Source organism: Hemicordylus capensis, chromosome 2 (assembly GCF_027244095.1).
Source record: "Hemicordylus capensis ecotype Gifberg chromosome 2, rHemCap1.1.pri, whole genome shotgun sequence".
Classification (NCBI taxonomy): domain Eukaryota; kingdom Metazoa; phylum Chordata; class Lepidosauria; order Squamata; family Cordylidae; genus Hemicordylus; species Hemicordylus capensis.
In genome coordinates this window covers 327,903,303-327,921,471 of record NC_069658.1, presented here as the reverse complement: position 1 = coordinate 327,921,471, position 18,169 = coordinate 327,903,303, and the positions used below count along the sequence as shown (strand labels likewise).

The following is an 18,169-nucleotide window of genomic DNA, read 5'->3' as shown; positions in this document are numbered from 1 at the left end:
TTATGGGGCCTAACTTCACCAAGATTTATCCTCTGGGTCACCTGCTTATAATGAAAAGCAGATTTGGAATGGGACAACTTTCTAATGATTATTATTTAGTTGTTTAAAATATTTATGTATGACCTTTCAACAAAAGGTTCCCTAAGTGGTTCATATAGCAAAATATATGTTAAAATGTTCCCCAGTCCAAAGGGCTCAGATCTGAAAAACACATTCAAAATCACTAGCAACAGCTACTGGGGAGGGATGCTGTGCTGTGTTGATTATGGACAGTTATTGTCCCCCTGCTAAATATGAGAGCCACCACTTAAAAGGTTTCTCTTTGCCCAGTTTTGTACAGTACTTTGCTTTGTTATGACTTGGGTTTAAAACAATAAAAAACATTTACCTACCTTTGCCCAGTTAGCAGAGCCAGCTTCCCACCTACTGGCTTCCTTCTGCGTGTCCGCCCCCCTCCGCCTATAGGTTCCAAATGCCCACTCTGTGGAGGAAGGAAGCACAAGGGGGTGGGGTTGCAACACAAAAGTGGTGGGTGTCAAAAGGATTAAATGTCTTTTCTGCTTCTCTACTGTGCATTTGCATTTCCTGAAAGTGCTTCTCACTACAAGAAGCAGCTACTGGGTTTTAAATACACATCTGGGTGTAATGTATACTCTGGCCCTTAGTTGTTAAACCTCATGATCCAGAAAGCTAAGTAGGAGGACCTGTACTGTGCCAGACACACTCACCTCTCCTCTTTTGGTGCCAGTTTGCCTCTTTTTACTGAGGCTATTATCAAAATGCTCAATATCTGATTACGATGTATCTGGAATAAAAAGCAGAAATTAGCATAGCTTTTGAGCCTCATTAGAAGATCTCTAGGTATAATGGGAAAGTGAAAAAACTCAGAGGAGTGAAATTTTAACATTAAAGGCATTGTCCTCAAAGTACTAGAATGCATTTTAGGCTCTAGTTTCTCATATTATAAATAGAAAAGTGACTCTTATAAAGTCAAATACAGGTGGCCCTTGTTATCTGTGGTCCCAGTACCTGCGGTTTCACATATCCACGGCCAGGCAATGTAGACCTGACCTTATTATCCGCAGTTTAAAAAAATAGGCAAAATTCGCCTATCTTCCATTCCTGGGTGGCTGGAAATGACTTCCAATGACATTTCCAGCCACCATTTTGCACCATGGAGCCATTCCCCCCCCCCCCCCGCCGGAATCTTTGAAAGAAATGTCAAATATGGATGATTTGTGGGTTTGGGAAGGCCTTTCTGGAGAGCTGGAGGCCTGGAAAGCAAGGTACTGTGCTAACCCCTTTATTTCTGCTCTTTTGGGCCTTTTTAGGCTCAAGGAACCTAACCCCCTGCCAATTCCCATTAAGCCAAGGTTTCGTTATTTGCGGTTTCCTTATTTGCACCTATAGACGAGAATGGAATGTCTGCGAATAATGAGGGCCACCTGTATGGAAAACTGGTTTGCTGTGTGGTATTTCCTGTGATGGTAAGGAGTTGGGTAACTAGAGTTGCTGACTTCTTGAAATGTTGTGAGATCAAAGGTCAGTGCAGCTAACACAGCCACTATTAAGCAGTTCTTTTAAACAAAGAAAAGCTTGATGTTGGTGACTGCAGTCTGGTAAGTAGTAACTATAATTGTTGTAACTTTAAACATAACTGTTAATAGATAATAATATCTATACTACTACTCCTTAATACTTTTGTGTTTCAGGCGAACATCTGTTTCCAGGATGGAACCCACCTCCCATTTAGGAAAATGTGGAAGGCAAAGAAGCTATGATCTGCAATTTGAGAAACTGAATCGGATCATCAGGGTTTGAATATGTGTATATAAAGAACAGAACAGTCAGAAGAAATGAAAATGTTACTGCTGTTAATTTAGAATGTTAGTCTTAGTAGATGAAAAACTCTTCTTGTGAAAAACTTGACCAGTAAAATTTGTTGTACAAACAAGGGCTCCTGAGTTTTTCTTTTAGTTGAAATGAATGGAAAGCCACAATGGATGGAAAAACTAATGTAGCACAAGGTACATTGGTTTTCTAAGGGAGCTTGGAAGGAGCCCTTGTGGACTGTAGACCCACAAAGGAGCTTAGCGGGAGATAAGCAGACCAAATTTAGTACACTAAATTTGGGTTTACATTAGTGGGTTTAGGTATGTATATCTACAGGCAAAAAAAGCCTTTAGCTTGTTTAAATTTTCATTGATAACTTAAAAGGGAACGTGATGCAATTGTCATAAATATCATTGAAATAGAGATTACAAACTTATCTAGGGACTGAGTAGGAAACTAAAACAGACCAAGAGAAATGCCAGTTATGTCTAACTCACCTTTTGAATATGTACCTTTTTGTCTTATGTGGATATCCATTAAAGCATAATTCATTTCCCAAATGGGAGCTTTTCTTTAGAAGGAGACACTAAATTAACAATTCTTCCCCCCCATAAAACAAATTGAAGGTTTAGCTACTTGAACTCTGTTGTCTATAAGGAGTCATAGAAGGAGAAATGTTTGAGATTTCACTTGATGCTAGGTTCAGCAGCAACCGCCTTCAGGCTTATTTGTCTTAGGAACAAGGGCCAGGCTCAGCTCAGTAGCTCGTGCTCGAACCAGCCTGACCCCATAAAGAGTGAAGTCAGTCTGAGTTCGGGTTGAGCCAAGCCTGGCTTGAAAAACCTGCTTGCAAGCCAGCTCGGGGGGTATACTTGTAAAGGAGAATCTGGCAAGGATTTCCTTTAGTTTTTCACAAAAGTAAATGCAAGGGGTTGGGGGGAGTTAAATGCAACTCCAACCCCCCTGCCAGCCTCCCAAATGACAGGCTGGACTGGCTGCAACCCATTTCAGGCCTTTGCTTACACTTGGCCAACATTAGAGGCTATTGGTTTTAAATAGGGAACATAGGAAGCTGCCATATACTGAGTCAGTCCATTGGTCCATCTTGCTCAGTATTGTCTACACAGACTGGCAGCGGCTTCTGCAGGCAGGAAACTCTCTCAGCCCTATCTTGGAGATGCCAGGGAAGGAACTTGGAGCCTAGATCCTCTTCCCAGAGTGGCTCCATCCTCTAATCTTACGGTGCTTACATGTAGTCTCCCATTCATATGCAACCATGGTGGACCCTGCTTAGCTAAGGGGACAAGTCATACTTGCTACCACTAGACCAACTCTCTTACCATTTGTGTGGTGATACAAATGGCCTCTGCGCACATGCAGAGGTCACACTAATGGTGGCCACGCATGCGCACATGCCTGCAACAGGCCACAGCCAGTCCAGATTGGAGGAGCCATGATCGCCACTGCCACATTTTAAAAGGTAAAGCCTATCTTTTTCCTCCCCCACCCATTTATTTTTGGGAAAGACCTTTACTTGTAAAGGGGAGTCCTTGCTGGATTCCCCTTTACAATTATACCCGTTGAGCCGACTCACCTGGTTTGATGGCCAGACCAGGGAAAGCCAGTTCCATGCACATCCCTATTATGAACTAGATTGGGATGCTGGGCTTTCTTTTAATGAATTATGGGTAGTTGGGTGACTGTTAAAAGGCTCATCTGGCACCCTGTTACATTGGTTTTTAACAGCTACGCAGACTCTGGCCAGCATTTTATGGGGGGAAAGATTAGCGATATTGTGTCTAGCTGCTGCAACATTGGCATATCTTATTCATTATCTAGCAGCTTATATACTCTTGTAGATGCACTCCATTTTTCTCATAGTGCTGCGGAGGTCTTTGGCCATCATACTTAATCTGCTAAAAATCACTTATGAGCTCCCAGTAACTGTTGCCTGAGTAACTGTGACATCACAGAATGTTCACGAGCATTCTTATGGGCAGGAGTGGGTGGCAGTAATGAGAGCACTAATGTATTGATGATGCCGTTTCTGTGAAGGAAATGAAAGGTTCATTGGCTATGATAAAAGGGAACAGAGAGGCCAAAGAGGTGGTGGGAATGGTTTTCAGACTGGCTTTTAGCAGCCAAATACTTGGTGGTTGACTGCTTCTTGACTCTGTCTCAATGCATTTATATAATTGTGGCAGAGCTTTAAATTGGGCACATTGGGTGGAAGCTTGCTCTGATGTATTGGCATCTGCCTGTATATGGTGGTTTTTATTCATTGTGTTTGATATGAACAGTAGGCTACTTGTTAAATTCTTTGAGAGTACCAACTGATGTGGATGAGGTGATCTGATAGACCTTGCATATTTGGACTTTCAAATATCCTTTGACAAAAAGTCTCACCAAATGCTCTTGAGTTAAAACTAGCAGTCATAGGACAAAATAAAAGGTCCTCTTATGGAACTGGTAATTGTTTAACTAATGGAAAACAGAGTGTAGCAATAATCTGACAATTCCCACAATAGAAGGAAGAAAGAAGTCCAAGGATCTGTAGTGAGACTGATACTTGTTCATTAATGGTCTGGACTGGGCTGGGCTGTGGTCAGGTTTATGGATGGCACCAGATTATGTAGGGTGGTAAAAACCAAAACAGCTCCAGGGAAAACTTGCCAAACTGAGTGAATGGGCAACAAATGGTGAATGTGGTTTGTTGTCAGTAAGTGCAAAGTGGTGGACCCCGCCCCCCCCCCATCCAATTTCATATGTATACTAATAGGGTTTGAGCTGGCAGTAAGTATCTGGGAGAGGGATTATGGATAGCTCAATTAAAAAATATTGACCAGTATATGTGGCTGCTGTGGAAAAGGTGAATCTATGCTAGGGATCAGTAGGAAAAAGATTGTAAATAAAATTGAAATGTTATAATGCTTTATACATATCTATATGGTGTGGCTAGACTTTGAATACTGTGTACAGTCTTAGTCACTACAAGTCAGAAAAAGGTGCTGTAGAGCTGGAAAAGATGTAGAAAAGGGCAACCAAAAATTGGGAAAACTACAAGCAAAGATGTGTGTGGTAGGGATGTGCACGGTCCGGAGAAGTCCGGACCGGCACCGAAGGGGGGCCTTGTTTTTAGGGCGGGGAGGGCTTGCTTAGCCCTCCCGCCTCCTTGCCCCCGCCAGCGCCCGTATTTAACATTATAGGGGCGCTGGAAACCAGCCGCCCCCCGCCCCGCCGCCGCCACCGCCGCCGCCGCGAAATCACTCTTAAAAACATCCAGCCCTCCCTCCCTCCCAGCTAGCTGCCCGCCCGCCCCCCCACCCACCCAGTCGCTCACCCGGTCGGTAGATACTAAGCGAGAGGAGCTCCGGCACAGAGCTCCTCTCGCTAGGAAGGCCTCCGGGAGAATGGTGGCTTGCGCGCGCGCGCAAGCCACCATTCTCCCGGAGGCCTTCCTAGCGAGAGGAGCTCTGTGCCGGAGCTCCTCTCGCTTAGTATCTACCGACCGGGTGAGCGACTGGGTGGGTGGGTGGGGGGGCGGGCGGGCGGGCAGCTAGCTGGGAGGGAGGGAGGGCTGGATGTTTTTAAGAGTGATTTCGCGGCGGTGGCGGCGGCGGGGGGGGGGGGGCGGCTGGTTTCCAGCGCCCCTATAATGTTAAATACGGGCGCTGGCGGGGGCAAGGAGGCGGGAGGGCTAAGCAAGCCCTCCCCGCCCTTAAAGATATACCCCCCACCCGGACCCGAACCAGCCCAGTCCGAACCGGTCCGGCAGTTCGGCCATTCTTTGGAATGGCCGCCGGACCGGTTCGGGCACACCACTAGTGTGTGGGGGACTTGTTAGTTAAGAAAGGTGTGTGTGGGGGGGGGGAGGTCATGATAGAGGTTTATACAGTTATGCATGGTGTAGAGAAAGTGGATAAAGGTTTTTCTCCCCCTCCCGTAACATTAGAACTCAGGGTTATCCTGTGAAACTGTTGGAGGCAATACAGGACAGACAAAAGGAATTACGACATCATGCCATGCATAATTAATTGGTTGAATTTGCTGCCACAACATGTGATAACCACTAACCTAGATTACTTTAAAGGTGGATTAGATAAATTTATGGAGCACGAACCTAACAATAGTTACTTGTCCTGATAAATATGTTTTCTCCAGACTCAGAGTCTGAATGCTTTTCTGAATACCTGTCCCTGGGAAGCATCAGTGGGAGAGAGCGGTTTGCCTACTTGCCCTGCTTACAGACTTCCTAGAGAAACCTGGTTGGTCCCCATAGGAAGCAGGATGCTGGACTACTAGATGGAATTTTGGTCAGATCAAGCAGGGCTGCTCTTAAGAGACCACTGTTCTTCTGTCTGTCCTGTTTGCCCATATTCTCTTGCTAGCCTATTAACAGAGTTTTTGGTACCAAGTAGAAGCTAGCAACAAACTTGTCCCTATGGATGATGTGCAAACCATAATATGCATGCCCCAAAGCACAGGAGACCCTCGATTGTCACAGGGGTTATGTTCTGCACTACTGCCGTGAATACTGAAACTATGATAATCGAAACCCTGTGCTTATAGGAATGATGGGATCAGGCTCCTTGGTACAAAACAACTCCCCCCCCACAAAAAAAACCTCCAGCTCTCCAAGTCCTCCAGTAATGGCCCCCGCAAGCAAGCAAAAATCTTTCAGATTCCTTATTTTTTAAAAAAGGTTCCAACATGGCTCCACACTGCCTCCAGAAGTGCCTCCAAGCACAGAAACTAAATGGCTGAAATTCACCCCTGTGATAATAGAAACTGGATATATATAGCTGAACCACAAATAGCTGAAACTGTGTAAATCAAGGACTTCCTGCATATTGAAATCTTGATTTGACCAAATGTCTGTGTAGAGCCAGAATATGTATTGGGTAGTAAGCAGGAGGGTAGCTTTCAACAGAGTAACATGAAAGATGAAATCTCCGATAAAACTAACATCAAAACAGCTCAGCAACAATAAACATAGCATATCAGTTTAGTTAGGTTCCATCTCAACCAAAAAGTAACGTCTTAAAACCGCTCCCACTGCCTGAAGATTGAGACCTAGAAAGACTTTGCAAAAAAGTGAATTCCAGGGCAAGCAAGACCTGATAACTGCTGCTGAAATTGACATCCTGATAACTTCTGTGGGCTTTTTTCTCCCCAAAGATAGTTTCTTGCTCTTGTGTATTGAAAAATATTCTGCAGACATGTCAGTAGTATTTGCAGAGGCTCAGAAAATGGAGAGAGGGCTGGGCTTTATATTCCTTGTGCTCCACTTACACCTTCTCTCAATGCTCATCCGTTGCTTGTCCTATATTCCTCCAATCCTTGACTAATTAAATGTTATAAATATATTTATTTAATAAACATTTCCTATAATCCAAGCTCCTGTGTTGCAGTTTCATCTGCTTTTTGTTGGATTTCTGTTGTCCCTTCTTATCTGTTCTTGAGCTGTTTTGGCAAGTTTGCCACATGTGCAAAGAACAGTAAAGGAGCAATGAGAAACAAATGGCACAGTAAGGCACTGATGAAAATGGCTTAATAATAATAATAATAATAATAATAAAATAATGGGTAGGTGTTCCAGTGTGCTGCTTGAAATGTGTGCATGTTAGTACTGTTTAAGGAATATTGCATAAAAGAAATAAAACCTTTATGAAAGTGGAGCCTTTGTAGAGGGTTGACTTGGGATGAGATGCAGACTGCACCAGTTATTCCTTCATCGTTCTGACACGTTTTCTGGGCAAAACAACCAGTATAGATATAACGTAAGCTGATAATGTGATGGTATAGAATCAAGAAAAAACCGGTACCAGAGATAAATTGAAGGGTATTTAAAGAGAAATTAAAATGTCCAGGAGCTAGAAAATCTTTAGGAAAAAACTGAAGTACTGGTACACATTAAGTAAGATAAGTATAACTACCTTGGAAGCTCTTCAGTCAATCAATCAAAGTTTATTACGGTCTATGACTAGCACAAGAAGGGGGGGAAAATACTTGGAAGCTCTTAGATAAAGATGCTAAAACATTGCTGTAATGGTACTATGATATTAAAATCAGAAACCTAATTTTTTAAACCCTAACTTTGATGTTATTTTGGTATGGTTATAAGGTATTTGGTGACCTATAATTTTCTGAATGATTCAAGATTGCCTTGAAATCGAAATCATGTATACATTGTGTTTTGGTCTCTTCCTGTTCTCATTCCCTGAATTAAGAGCCTATATATTTATTCAGAGGGTCAGCAAAGCTGGATTTTAATTAAACTTAAAGTTACACCATAGAGCTTTCATGAATATCTCATTTTTGTTGTAGCTTTCCCATTCTATGAAGTCCATCCAGTGCTGTAACTAATATTTTATAAACGAGCAAAATGAGCATTAACCTAAGAAGCAAATTGAGGGCTGAGCATGAAGCAATGTTCAGCACCACAATTTTCATCCACTCGGGCACTATCTAGCAATGGAACACTTGTATAGAAGGCAATATTGTTCATTCATCCCCATGCTTGTAAATAAAGAGGTTTTTTACTATTAAAACATGATTCAGAAAATCAAGGGAAATTGGTGGTGAAATGATGGATTCAATTAATTAAATTATTTATTTAACACATTTCATCCAAAATGCAAGTCTCTTGGCTGTTTACATCAAAACTATATATAAGCTGTATATGTAGCTTGTTCTAGAATTCTAGAACCATCACCTTGGCATAATGAATATTATTTGCATTCACTTTCCTTTGGAGACTTTTACTTGTGGGCTCAAAATTAGGTGTTTGTTGTGTATTTGAATATGTTGACATTCCTTTCAGTAGGTTAGCAACAGAATGTTTGAGTTGTGGTGTTTTTTTGTACTTTGTATCAAATGAATGTCAGTTTGGTTTCTTTCTGGAGGTTGGCCTGGATGTTTTTAGGCAGAGGACAATGCTTAAGAGCCATATGTGCCTCCTACACTTGAAGGTGGTGTCAGAAATGCATTTAGCACTTTTAAAATCATAAGCGTGGTGTTGACAGATTAAAAGTGTAGAGAGAGGGAAATTGACATTTTTCCATCCTTGGACTTGAAGCAGTATGTCTGATTACAGGATCTTTACATTGTTTTATTAAACTTGAGTGCTATGAATCAACTGAACACAAAGTCCTTTTTATATAGGCTATCACATATTTTCAGTGCTTAGCACTTCATAAGTTGATTCCAGCTGGTAAAACATCAAACCTTTGTCACCAAAATGATCAGTACTGAGAACCACTGAGACTTACAGCTCTGCCAATAAAGGTAGGTTTAGATGAAACCTTGAGCTGGATGAAAATGTTTGAGAGCATCTTTGCAGTACTGAATTGTTGTAAGCCAAGTAGTATCTACAGTGAGCCACACATCTGCTGTTCTCTGCATGCTGGTAATCCTTATCTCCATAGAAAATTTTCTTAGAAGGGATAGTGCCCCCACCTCCAACATGCACCTTAAAGATTTATAGGTGTATTTAAAATGTCACTTAAACATGACATTTTATGCCTTATGTTTAGAAACCAAATATCTGGCTTGTGAAGTGAAATGGAGCATAATCCTTATGATGGATCTCAGTTGCATGTGTGAAAAATTAATAGAGAAAACATCCCTAAGATTTGCTTTGCTGGCACACAAACATTTTGAATAAGGGGTACCAGTAATATCAGCACAGCATAATAGAACATGCATCACTGTTGCAGGTTTCTTTCAGTGGCATGGCAGGCTGGCAAACAAGTGCTGATACTTAGGATGTAAAGTCCTTACCACTATACTTGCTTTGGCTGAAGCCCAGCAACAGTCATTTCCCTTCTTTGTTTTCATCCATTTGCAATGTTGCAGGTTTTTAATGAGCTTGGATGGTTCTCTTTTCCCTAATAAGCCTCATAATGCTACCTTCCCCACTTTGCATTTTCTGTTATGTTTATCATGTTAACCATTTTTCTCTGTTTCAACAGGGAAAACTTGTGATTGGTGGGAAACAAGTGACTCTGGAGTACAGCCAATCCCCTGAATTTTGGCACTGCAGACGTGTGAGTATATGGAAACAGAATTCATTTATTTCAAGAAGGGTTATGGGGGCTAGAGAGATACAGTTGAAGATTTTGATCTTGTATGTTTGCTAACTTTTTGAAAGAGAAATCTCAAAGCTGAGAGATCAGCTTGTGTACACACTTTGACAGGGTTTTTTTAAAAAAAGAACTGTGATGGATCAGACCCCAAATCCATCAAGTTCAGTATTCTGTTTCCCATCGTGTTCAAACCCATAAGCAGAGCCTGAAGCCAGTAGCCTCCCCACTGTTGCCCTCCTCAGAGGTATGCTCCCACTGAAACATGAATGTTCCATATGGCCACTGTGACTAATAGCAAGTGATAGATTTGCTCCCCCCTTGGCCCTGGAATGTGTCCTTTTAAAAGCCATCTAAGCTAATGGCCATCACCACATCCTGTGACTGAAAGGTCATAGTACTAGTGCTGTCCCATCAATAGAGGGAAGGCATGAATGCAACTGAGACTTTCTAAGTTGAGACTTCTTCCTGGAGTGAATAGGGCATGTCTGAAACACAGTGAAGTTCAAAAATTCTTAAATTGAATAAAAATTCCAAAGGTACTGGTTTTTCTTCGAGTATCTGTGCTGAAAGCAAGGCAGTTGCAGTACTTTAAAATGTTCTGTAACCAAACATAAATAATGAATAGTTACCCTCTCATGCTCATTGTCAGTACTAATTTCATGATTCAGAGGGAATTTCCTATCAGAAGAAAAATATTATTTCTGTTTCTCGAAAATATTCTGTGTATGCCACCTTTTTACTCTTGTCTGTTAACAAGGGGTGTGTGTATGTATTTAGTACGAGTGTCATAGCATGAGGAATCTCTGATGCATTGTTCATAGGCACCTCTTAACAATGAAGGTTCCTTTTAATTGTGAGTTTTCTATTGGTAAAACTGTCATGAATTACAGTATTAAGACATAACTATTGCTGGTGAAGTGCAAAAATCAAAAGATTGAGATCCTGCTCCACTGAAATCAAGGTATCTTAATGGTGGGTCTTATTCAGCTGGCCTGGGACCGAAACTACATGCTACAGGCAGATGCATGGGTGTTGCCAACCTGTATCTCTACAATTAGTAGCTGAAAAAAATGTGTGATGTGATGACATATTAGTGTTTCCCCACCCCTCAACAATGCTTCATTGATTGCCACTTGTGGCGGGGGGAGCATTGGAGAGGTTGTGCGTCACCAGGGAAATGCAAACGTGATATCACCTCCAGCTGCATACTGCCAACGAGACGTGGGTCAGCAGCACCCATGTATTTTGTCATAACATGTCACTGGAGACCTAATGAAGCAATACAACTTATTCTTCAGAAATTACTTTTTTGACTCTGTTGTTCAGGTTGTAAAGTAGTCTAGAGAGACAAAAGCCTTTAAGTGTTTCTTCTTCATACTGTCGTGTTTTTTCCCCCATTGCAGTGCAAAGTAGCCACAGTAGGGTATCGTTCATCCTGTTACTTCTGCAGGCTTCCAAGAGATGGTGAGTTTACTTTTTCCACTTTGCTAAGCTGGGTCTTCATATACAAATTGCAGTATGGTTTCTAAATAAATAAAGAACTGAGATGCAGTTAGCAGTAAACATAGCCAGTGGCCAACATCCAGTCTAATGCCATGCTGGCAGAATAGCATTTTTCATTGCATGAAGGAGGAGGGGTTCTTTTTGGCAATTCCCCTTCCCTCTGCAGCCACCTGTGCCTCCTGATAATAGGTTCCTGAGGGTCCCACAATTCCCAGTGACATATTTTTGGGAGGCAGAGAAGTCTGGATGTCAGCTATATTATTCGGTCAAGTACTATGTCCTTCTCTGAAGATGTTTAAGTTTAAAACAAGATAAGCGCTTGGGAAAGAGAGGAAGAGTGATCTTGGGTCAGCCCTTGAAACTACATAATTCATATATGGTAATTTGTGGCGGGGAGAGTCTCTGAAAAAGCATTGCATCCAAGAAAGTCTTTTCAGTTAGTCTGTATTGTCAAGAGAAACATGAGTGAGGGAAGAAAGCACCACAAAAGCTGTTGAATGGTAAATGTAGTCCACTCATGAAGGAGGTATGGCACTTCTTATGTGTCAGCTTGATCCAGAATGTCCTTTATTACTATAAATCTGAGAAACTTGTTCTTATCTGACAAGTCTCATGTAGACAGCAAATGGCAATTTAAATTGCATATGTAAAACAAAGAGTAGCTCCTGTGGTGCTTGCAGAAAGGTTTATTGCGGTTGTGATGCTTTGCAAAGTGCGATACCACTAGTGGAAGATGCATGTTGTGCTCACAGGTACATTGTGCAAAGAGTTCCCCATTTGCACATTTATGGGCCTGTGCAAGAGGCTGCTCGTGGAGTTTCCTGTTTGCATATCTATTGGCTTATGCAACAGGTTGTGGAACTAGTCTGGGACAGAAGCGAATTTCTTCACACAGTATCCATGCATTATATCTTTACCACAACAGCATTTATGCTAGCGTAAGGCTTAGTCCGGATGCTACCCAGTGCCTAAAAGACTGCTGTATTTTCATGCATATAATACCCTGCATCCCAGTATAACCTGTGGAGAAATCAGCAGAAAACCCCCAAACCAAACTGCTTTCGCCTGTGTGTTTCCTACACCTGACTAGGCCAATTACTGTAAGCCATGGAGAAGGGAATTGCTGGCAGCAATGTGCTATGATGGAGAGAGGAAAGTTGCTGAGGATTTGAAATTAGAGTGGCCGTGTGTGCTGCTGCCAGGAGGAGAGGCTGTGCATTGGTGATGGAAGATGGGGTAAAATACAAGAATGAAAGGGAAAGAGAGATTGAGGGGAGGATGTTGAGGCAGTGGCAACAGCGGCGCAAGGGTAGCTCTGAGTTGGGCTTTGTTGGTGTGGAAAGGGGGACTTGGAATACTAGCTGTGAGATGGGGAGGAGGACAGTGAGGAATAATCATACAGTATGACCCTCACCCACTTAAATCCCCACAGCCCTTTCGCGTGGGAAACAAAAAACTGCTATAACCTGTGGTGTATATGTGTGGAAATATGGTAAATGTGAACAGATTTGTCACAGTGGTCATTGCTGAAGTGACTTCATTTCATTTAATCTTTCCTAGTAACAGATGAAAAACTTGAAAAAGGTGATCAAGAGTTATCTGAGGAACCAACACCAGAAGAACCATCTCCTGAGGAGCCTGCTCCTCCACAGGAACCTTCTCAGAAGCCTGCTTCTGAACAGCAATGCCAGCCTCAGGAACCTGAACCCAGGAAGAAGGATGAAAGCAGGGAGCAGTGGCCTTCACAAGAAAGGAAAAGGGATTCTGAAATGTACTTGCCGCATAAGGAAAACCAAGAACATGTTTCAAGAAGAGAAGCCATAGAGACCAAACATCAGGAAAGTGAGAGTAAAAGTAAGTTGATTATCCTTTCAGCCTCATGAGTTCAGTAAACGAGACTATAATGGATACTTATGTTTGAATAGCCTGTAGAAAGATGCTTAAATCCCAGCTACATCACTCTTTTGTTTCCAATTACTGTTCAGCATCAGTAAAAGCAACAATGCCTTCAAGTCAGCAGAGCCAATGTTGGGAGCCTCTAATGTAGGGAGAGAGAAGTTTATGTATCCTCTCAGAGTAATATCACCTTTTCTCCATTTCCTTTTCACAGCAATTATGTTGAAACACATCCCCCGCTTCACTCCACCAGAAGTGATTGTGGGACTTTTGGCCCCATATGTCCGCCTCTCCACTTCAAGTGTGCGTGTCATGAAGAACAAAGCGGGTCGGATGGGCTACACCTATGGCTTCATTGAATTGGACTCCCATGCTGTATGTTGCCTTTCTGTTCCTCTACACAGTGTGCAGTGTTAACATTTTATTAATGTTATGCATGCCTTTCCTCATGTGACAACCCTCTTTTTGGTTTTTGTGTGCTGGTGTACAATTTCCAGTTATGGTATTGAAGCTTTTGAGTTTGGGTCAGTTCTTCTGCCTTTCCTAACTGGTGTGTGCTCCATTGTCACACTCCAATATTTTATTTTATTTATTTATTTATTTATTCAAATTTGTATATTGCCCCAAACTTTACTCTCTGGGCGGTTAACAATAGCATAAAACAAGTTAAAATATAAAAACTTAAAACAATTTAACAATTTAAAAATCACCTACAAATTAAAACCTTAGAATTTTAAAGAACTGAAAAAGCTTAGGTGGGTTTTCAAATGCTTTTTAAATTTGTCAGAGATGGGGAGGATCGTATCTCAGCAGGGAGCGCATTCCACAATCTTGAGGCAGCAACCGAGAAAGCCCATCCCTGTGTGGCCACCAGCTGAGCTGGCGGCAGCAGCAGACGGATCTCTCTGGACGACCTCAATGGGCGGTGGGGCTCGTAATGAAGAAGACGTTCTCTTAGATACCCAGGGCCTAAGCCATTTAGGGCTTTATAAGTTACAAGTGAATTTTGGCCCGTTGAATAACGGGCGCTAGTAACGGCGCTCCTGGCCCCCCGCCGCCATTCCCCCCCCCTCCGCCGTTCCCCCCCACCTTTAAGGGCCAAATCGGCCCAGGCACTTGCCCCCGCCAGGCCGGGGAGACGGAGACCGGGGGCGGAGCGGAGGCCATGTAACTTTAAAAAAAAAATTTACTCCCGCGGCCGCCGCCGCCGACCGCCCACCCTCCCTCCCAGCTGCCGAGTCCCCCTTACCCTGGCCGACTGCTGTCGGCTGTAGACAGCCCTTAATTTAAGAGGCAGAGAGGAGCTCGCAAGCAGAGCTCCTCTCTGTGCAAAGCTTCTTGCCGAACTGCCGCTTTGGGCGCAAGGGACGCAAGCGCCCAAAGCGGCAGTTCGGCAAGAGGCTTTGCACAGAGAGGAGCTCTGCTTGCGAGCTCCTCTCTGCCTCTTAAATTAAGGGCTGTGTACGGCCGACAGCAGTCGGCCAGGGTAAGGGGGACTCAGCAGCTGGGAGGGAGGGTGGGCGGTCGGCGGCGTCGGCCGCGGGAGTAAATTTTTTTTTTAAGGTTACATGGCCTCCGCTACGCCCCCGGCCTCCATCTATTTTGGCCGAGGCGGCGGCTCTGCCGCCGCCTCGGTCACTTTCTCGCTGCTGCCTCTCCGGCTTCTTCGGGGCGGCCGCTTCTGGCCGCCCAAGATGGCTGCCGGGTGCCGGCGAGCGTGTCTCCCTTGCCCTGTTCTGGGCCTGCGCTTCGCGCAGGCGCAGAACAGGGCAGGGAGGCACGGACACACGCTTGGTGTCCATCCACGGACGGACACCAAGCGTTTTATTAGAGAGGATAACCAGCACTTTGTATTTTGCAAGGAAACCTACTGGCAGCCAGTGTAACTCTGTCAACAAAGGAGTGATGTGGTCTCTCCAGGATGACCCAGAGACCAAACTGGCTGCTGCATTCTGTACCAAATGAAGCTTCCGGACTACATACAAAGGCAGCCCCACATAGAGCGCGTTACAAAAGTCAAGTCTGGAGGTTACCAACATATGTACCACTGTTCTGAGGTTGTTCATCTCAAGAAATGGACACAGCTGGCGTATCAGCCAAAGCTGATAGAAAGCTCCTCTGGCCATTGCCTCAACCTGAGATACCAGGGAGATGTGTGGATCCAGAAGTACTCCCAGACTGCAAACCTGTTCCTTTTGGGGAAGTGTGACCCCATCCAGAACAGGGAGATCAAAATCATCTCTGGAGTTCTGACCCTGCACAATAAGTACCTCCATATTATCTGGAGTTAGTCTCAGTTTATTCTCCCTTATCCAGCCCATTACTGCTTCCAGGCAAGCATTTAGGGAAGTTATACCATCTTCTGAAGAAGTTGACTTGGAGAAGTAGATCTGGGTGTCATCAGCATACTGGTAACACCCTGCTCCAAATCCCCTATCTCTCCTAGCGGTTTCATGTAGATGTTAAAGAGCATTGGAGAAAGTATGGAGTCTTGGGGCCATACTTAAACTCAGATTTTGAAGAGCAACAGTCTCCAATTCACACCACCTGGAATCTGTCTGAGAGGTAGGAGTGGAACCACTGTAAAACAGTGCCTCCCACCCCCAACACTCTCAGACATTCCAGAAGGATACTATGGTCGATAGGATCAAAAGCCACCGAGAGGTCCAAAAGGACCAACAGAGTCACACTTCCTCTGTCATTTCCCAATTGGAAATAATCCATCAGGCCAACCAAAGCAGTCTCCACCCTATAGCCCGCCCGAAAGCCAATTTGAAATGGGTCTAGATAATCAGTTTCCTCCAAGACCGCCTTGGAGGATCTAGATGTAGTATTATCATTATAATGTTAAGCTGACTGCGCTAACCATGTCAGTTAAAACTATTGGAGCAGGTATAATTCTACTGCAAATGCAAAGATATGATTGACCATCCGTGTCTTTTGTGTTCGTAAAGGTAGAAAATGTAGTGCAAAACTGCAGCTTGTGCCTCGCTTACTTTTGTCCTTAGTCTGCAGGAGTTTTAACTTGTTCTTCATGTGACCATTGCTTTCTGCGATAACCTGTTTTCCTTCAGTTCAAACAAGGTTACTGATCCTTACAATTGCATAGGAACCTGGCAGTTGCTTGGGCTCTTAATTACCATCTAGTTTTCATATTAATTCTACCAGTTTATCACACTATAGATATTATCTGGAACAGTCTGCCAAAACTATCCACTCTGAGTAGTTATGCATCCTGAATTTTAGTATTGGATATGCATCTCAGATCTTACTTACCAGATTGATGGTGGTTCAGCTGAGATTTTGAGGAAACATGAAATAATTATACAGACTGCTTAGTTAATTTTCACAGTGGAAAATATGACCAGTTTTATATGACCATCTACATGGTGTGTAGGGCAGTATCACGAAAATGTGTAGAGTTTGGCAGAGGAACCAGGTAATACCCATTTAGAAGCAGCTCAGGACACAATTTGAGGCCATAAAGAAGGCAGACACCATCTGTTTAGAAAGTGATGGACTAAGAAGGTAGACTACCTCTAGATTTATTTTTATTTCTTAAAGTACAATTGTTCCACTTTTGATTACCCATTTATTCTTAACTTGATGTTACTTGCACCATAGAAGTGACTTGAAATGTTTTGGTTAAGTGGGGAGGAGCTGAGATGGGCCAGTTAACTTTACAGTCTCTAAACGTGGCATTGCTAATCTAATCCAGACAAGATAGGAGGTGCTTAGGTCTGGGAGCTCTTCTCCTTCGCTCTTAACAAAGACCATCAGTTGTTGGCTTTCAAGAGAGCCCTAAAGACTTACTTGTTTGGCATGGCCTTCCAAGGTTTTAAAATTGTTTTAAAGCATTTTAATTGGTTTTAAATGATTCTGTATTGTTTTAAATTTGTTTTTAAATTGTTTTAAGTAGCTTGTTTTAAATGGTTTTGCTTTTGTTTTTTACTTGTTGTGCCCTGCCCAGAGCCTTTTGGATGGGGCGGTGGTGGTATTATTATTTCTTGTTTACACAGTCAGACAGGTGTTATTGATTGGTTTGTTTTATCCAGACATCGAGTCCTTCCCAAGGACCTGGGATGGCTGAATTTTATCATCAATACTGTTGGTTATTATAGATATCGTCGCAAAATATAGGCTGTTCCCAGTAAAGCTGCTTTTTGTAATTGGCTGATGGTGATTTCTGTGGCCCCTATGGTGTTGAGGTGCTCTTCAAGGTCTTTTGGAACTGCACCCAGGGCACCAATGACCACTGGGATTATTTTGGTCTTTTTCTGCCACAGCCTTTCAATTTCAATTTGTAGATCTTTGTATTTTGTGATTTTTTCTATTTCTTTTTCTTCTATTCTGCTATCCCCTGGTATTGCTGTGTCGATTTTGACTTGTTTTTCTTTTTTCTCGACTACAGTGATATCTGGTGTATTGTGTGGCAGATGCTTGTCTGTTTGTAGTCGGAAGTCCCATAATATTTTTACATCTTCATTTTCTTCAACTTTTTCAATTTTATGGTCCCACCAATTCTTGGCTACAGGTAGCTTGTATTTTTTGCAGTGTATCATCCCTGCTACCTTGTCATGCCTTTGTTTGTAGTCAGTCTGTGCGATCTTCTTCCAACAGCTTATTAGGTGGTCCACTGTTTCATCTGCTTCTTTACAAAGGTGGCACTTGCTGTTTGTGGTGGATTTTTCGACTTTTGCTCTTATTGCATTTGTTTCTTAGTGCCTGTTCTTGTGCAGCCAGTATTAAACCTCTGTTTCTTTCTTCAAGTTGCCATTCTTATGCCATTGCCAGGTCTTGGTGATGTCTGATTTTCCACTTATATTGTGCAAATATTGACCATGCAGGGG

At 43.0% G+C, this 18,169-nt stretch overlaps 1 protein-coding gene across 4 annotated transcripts in view; it reads left to right on the top strand.

Annotated features, from left to right (window-relative positions):
- RBM6 (RNA binding motif protein 6) overlaps positions 1-18,169 on the top strand; it is a 142,032-nt gene that overhangs the window by 90,220 nt on the left and 33,643 nt on the right. For 3 of the 4 annotated variants that reach the window (XM_053293811.1, XM_053293808.1, XM_053293809.1), the window contains 4 exons: positions 9,807-9,881; positions 11,324-11,384; positions 12,984-13,277; positions 13,534-13,694. In XM_053293811.1, the coding sequence (XP_053149786.1) occupies positions 9,807-9,881; positions 11,324-11,384; positions 12,984-13,277; positions 13,534-13,694 (591 nt within the window). The remainder of the gene's footprint in view (positions 1-9,806; positions 9,882-11,323; positions 11,385-12,983; positions 13,278-13,533; positions 13,695-18,169) is intronic. The other variant, XM_053293810.1, reaches the window with a different exon arrangement.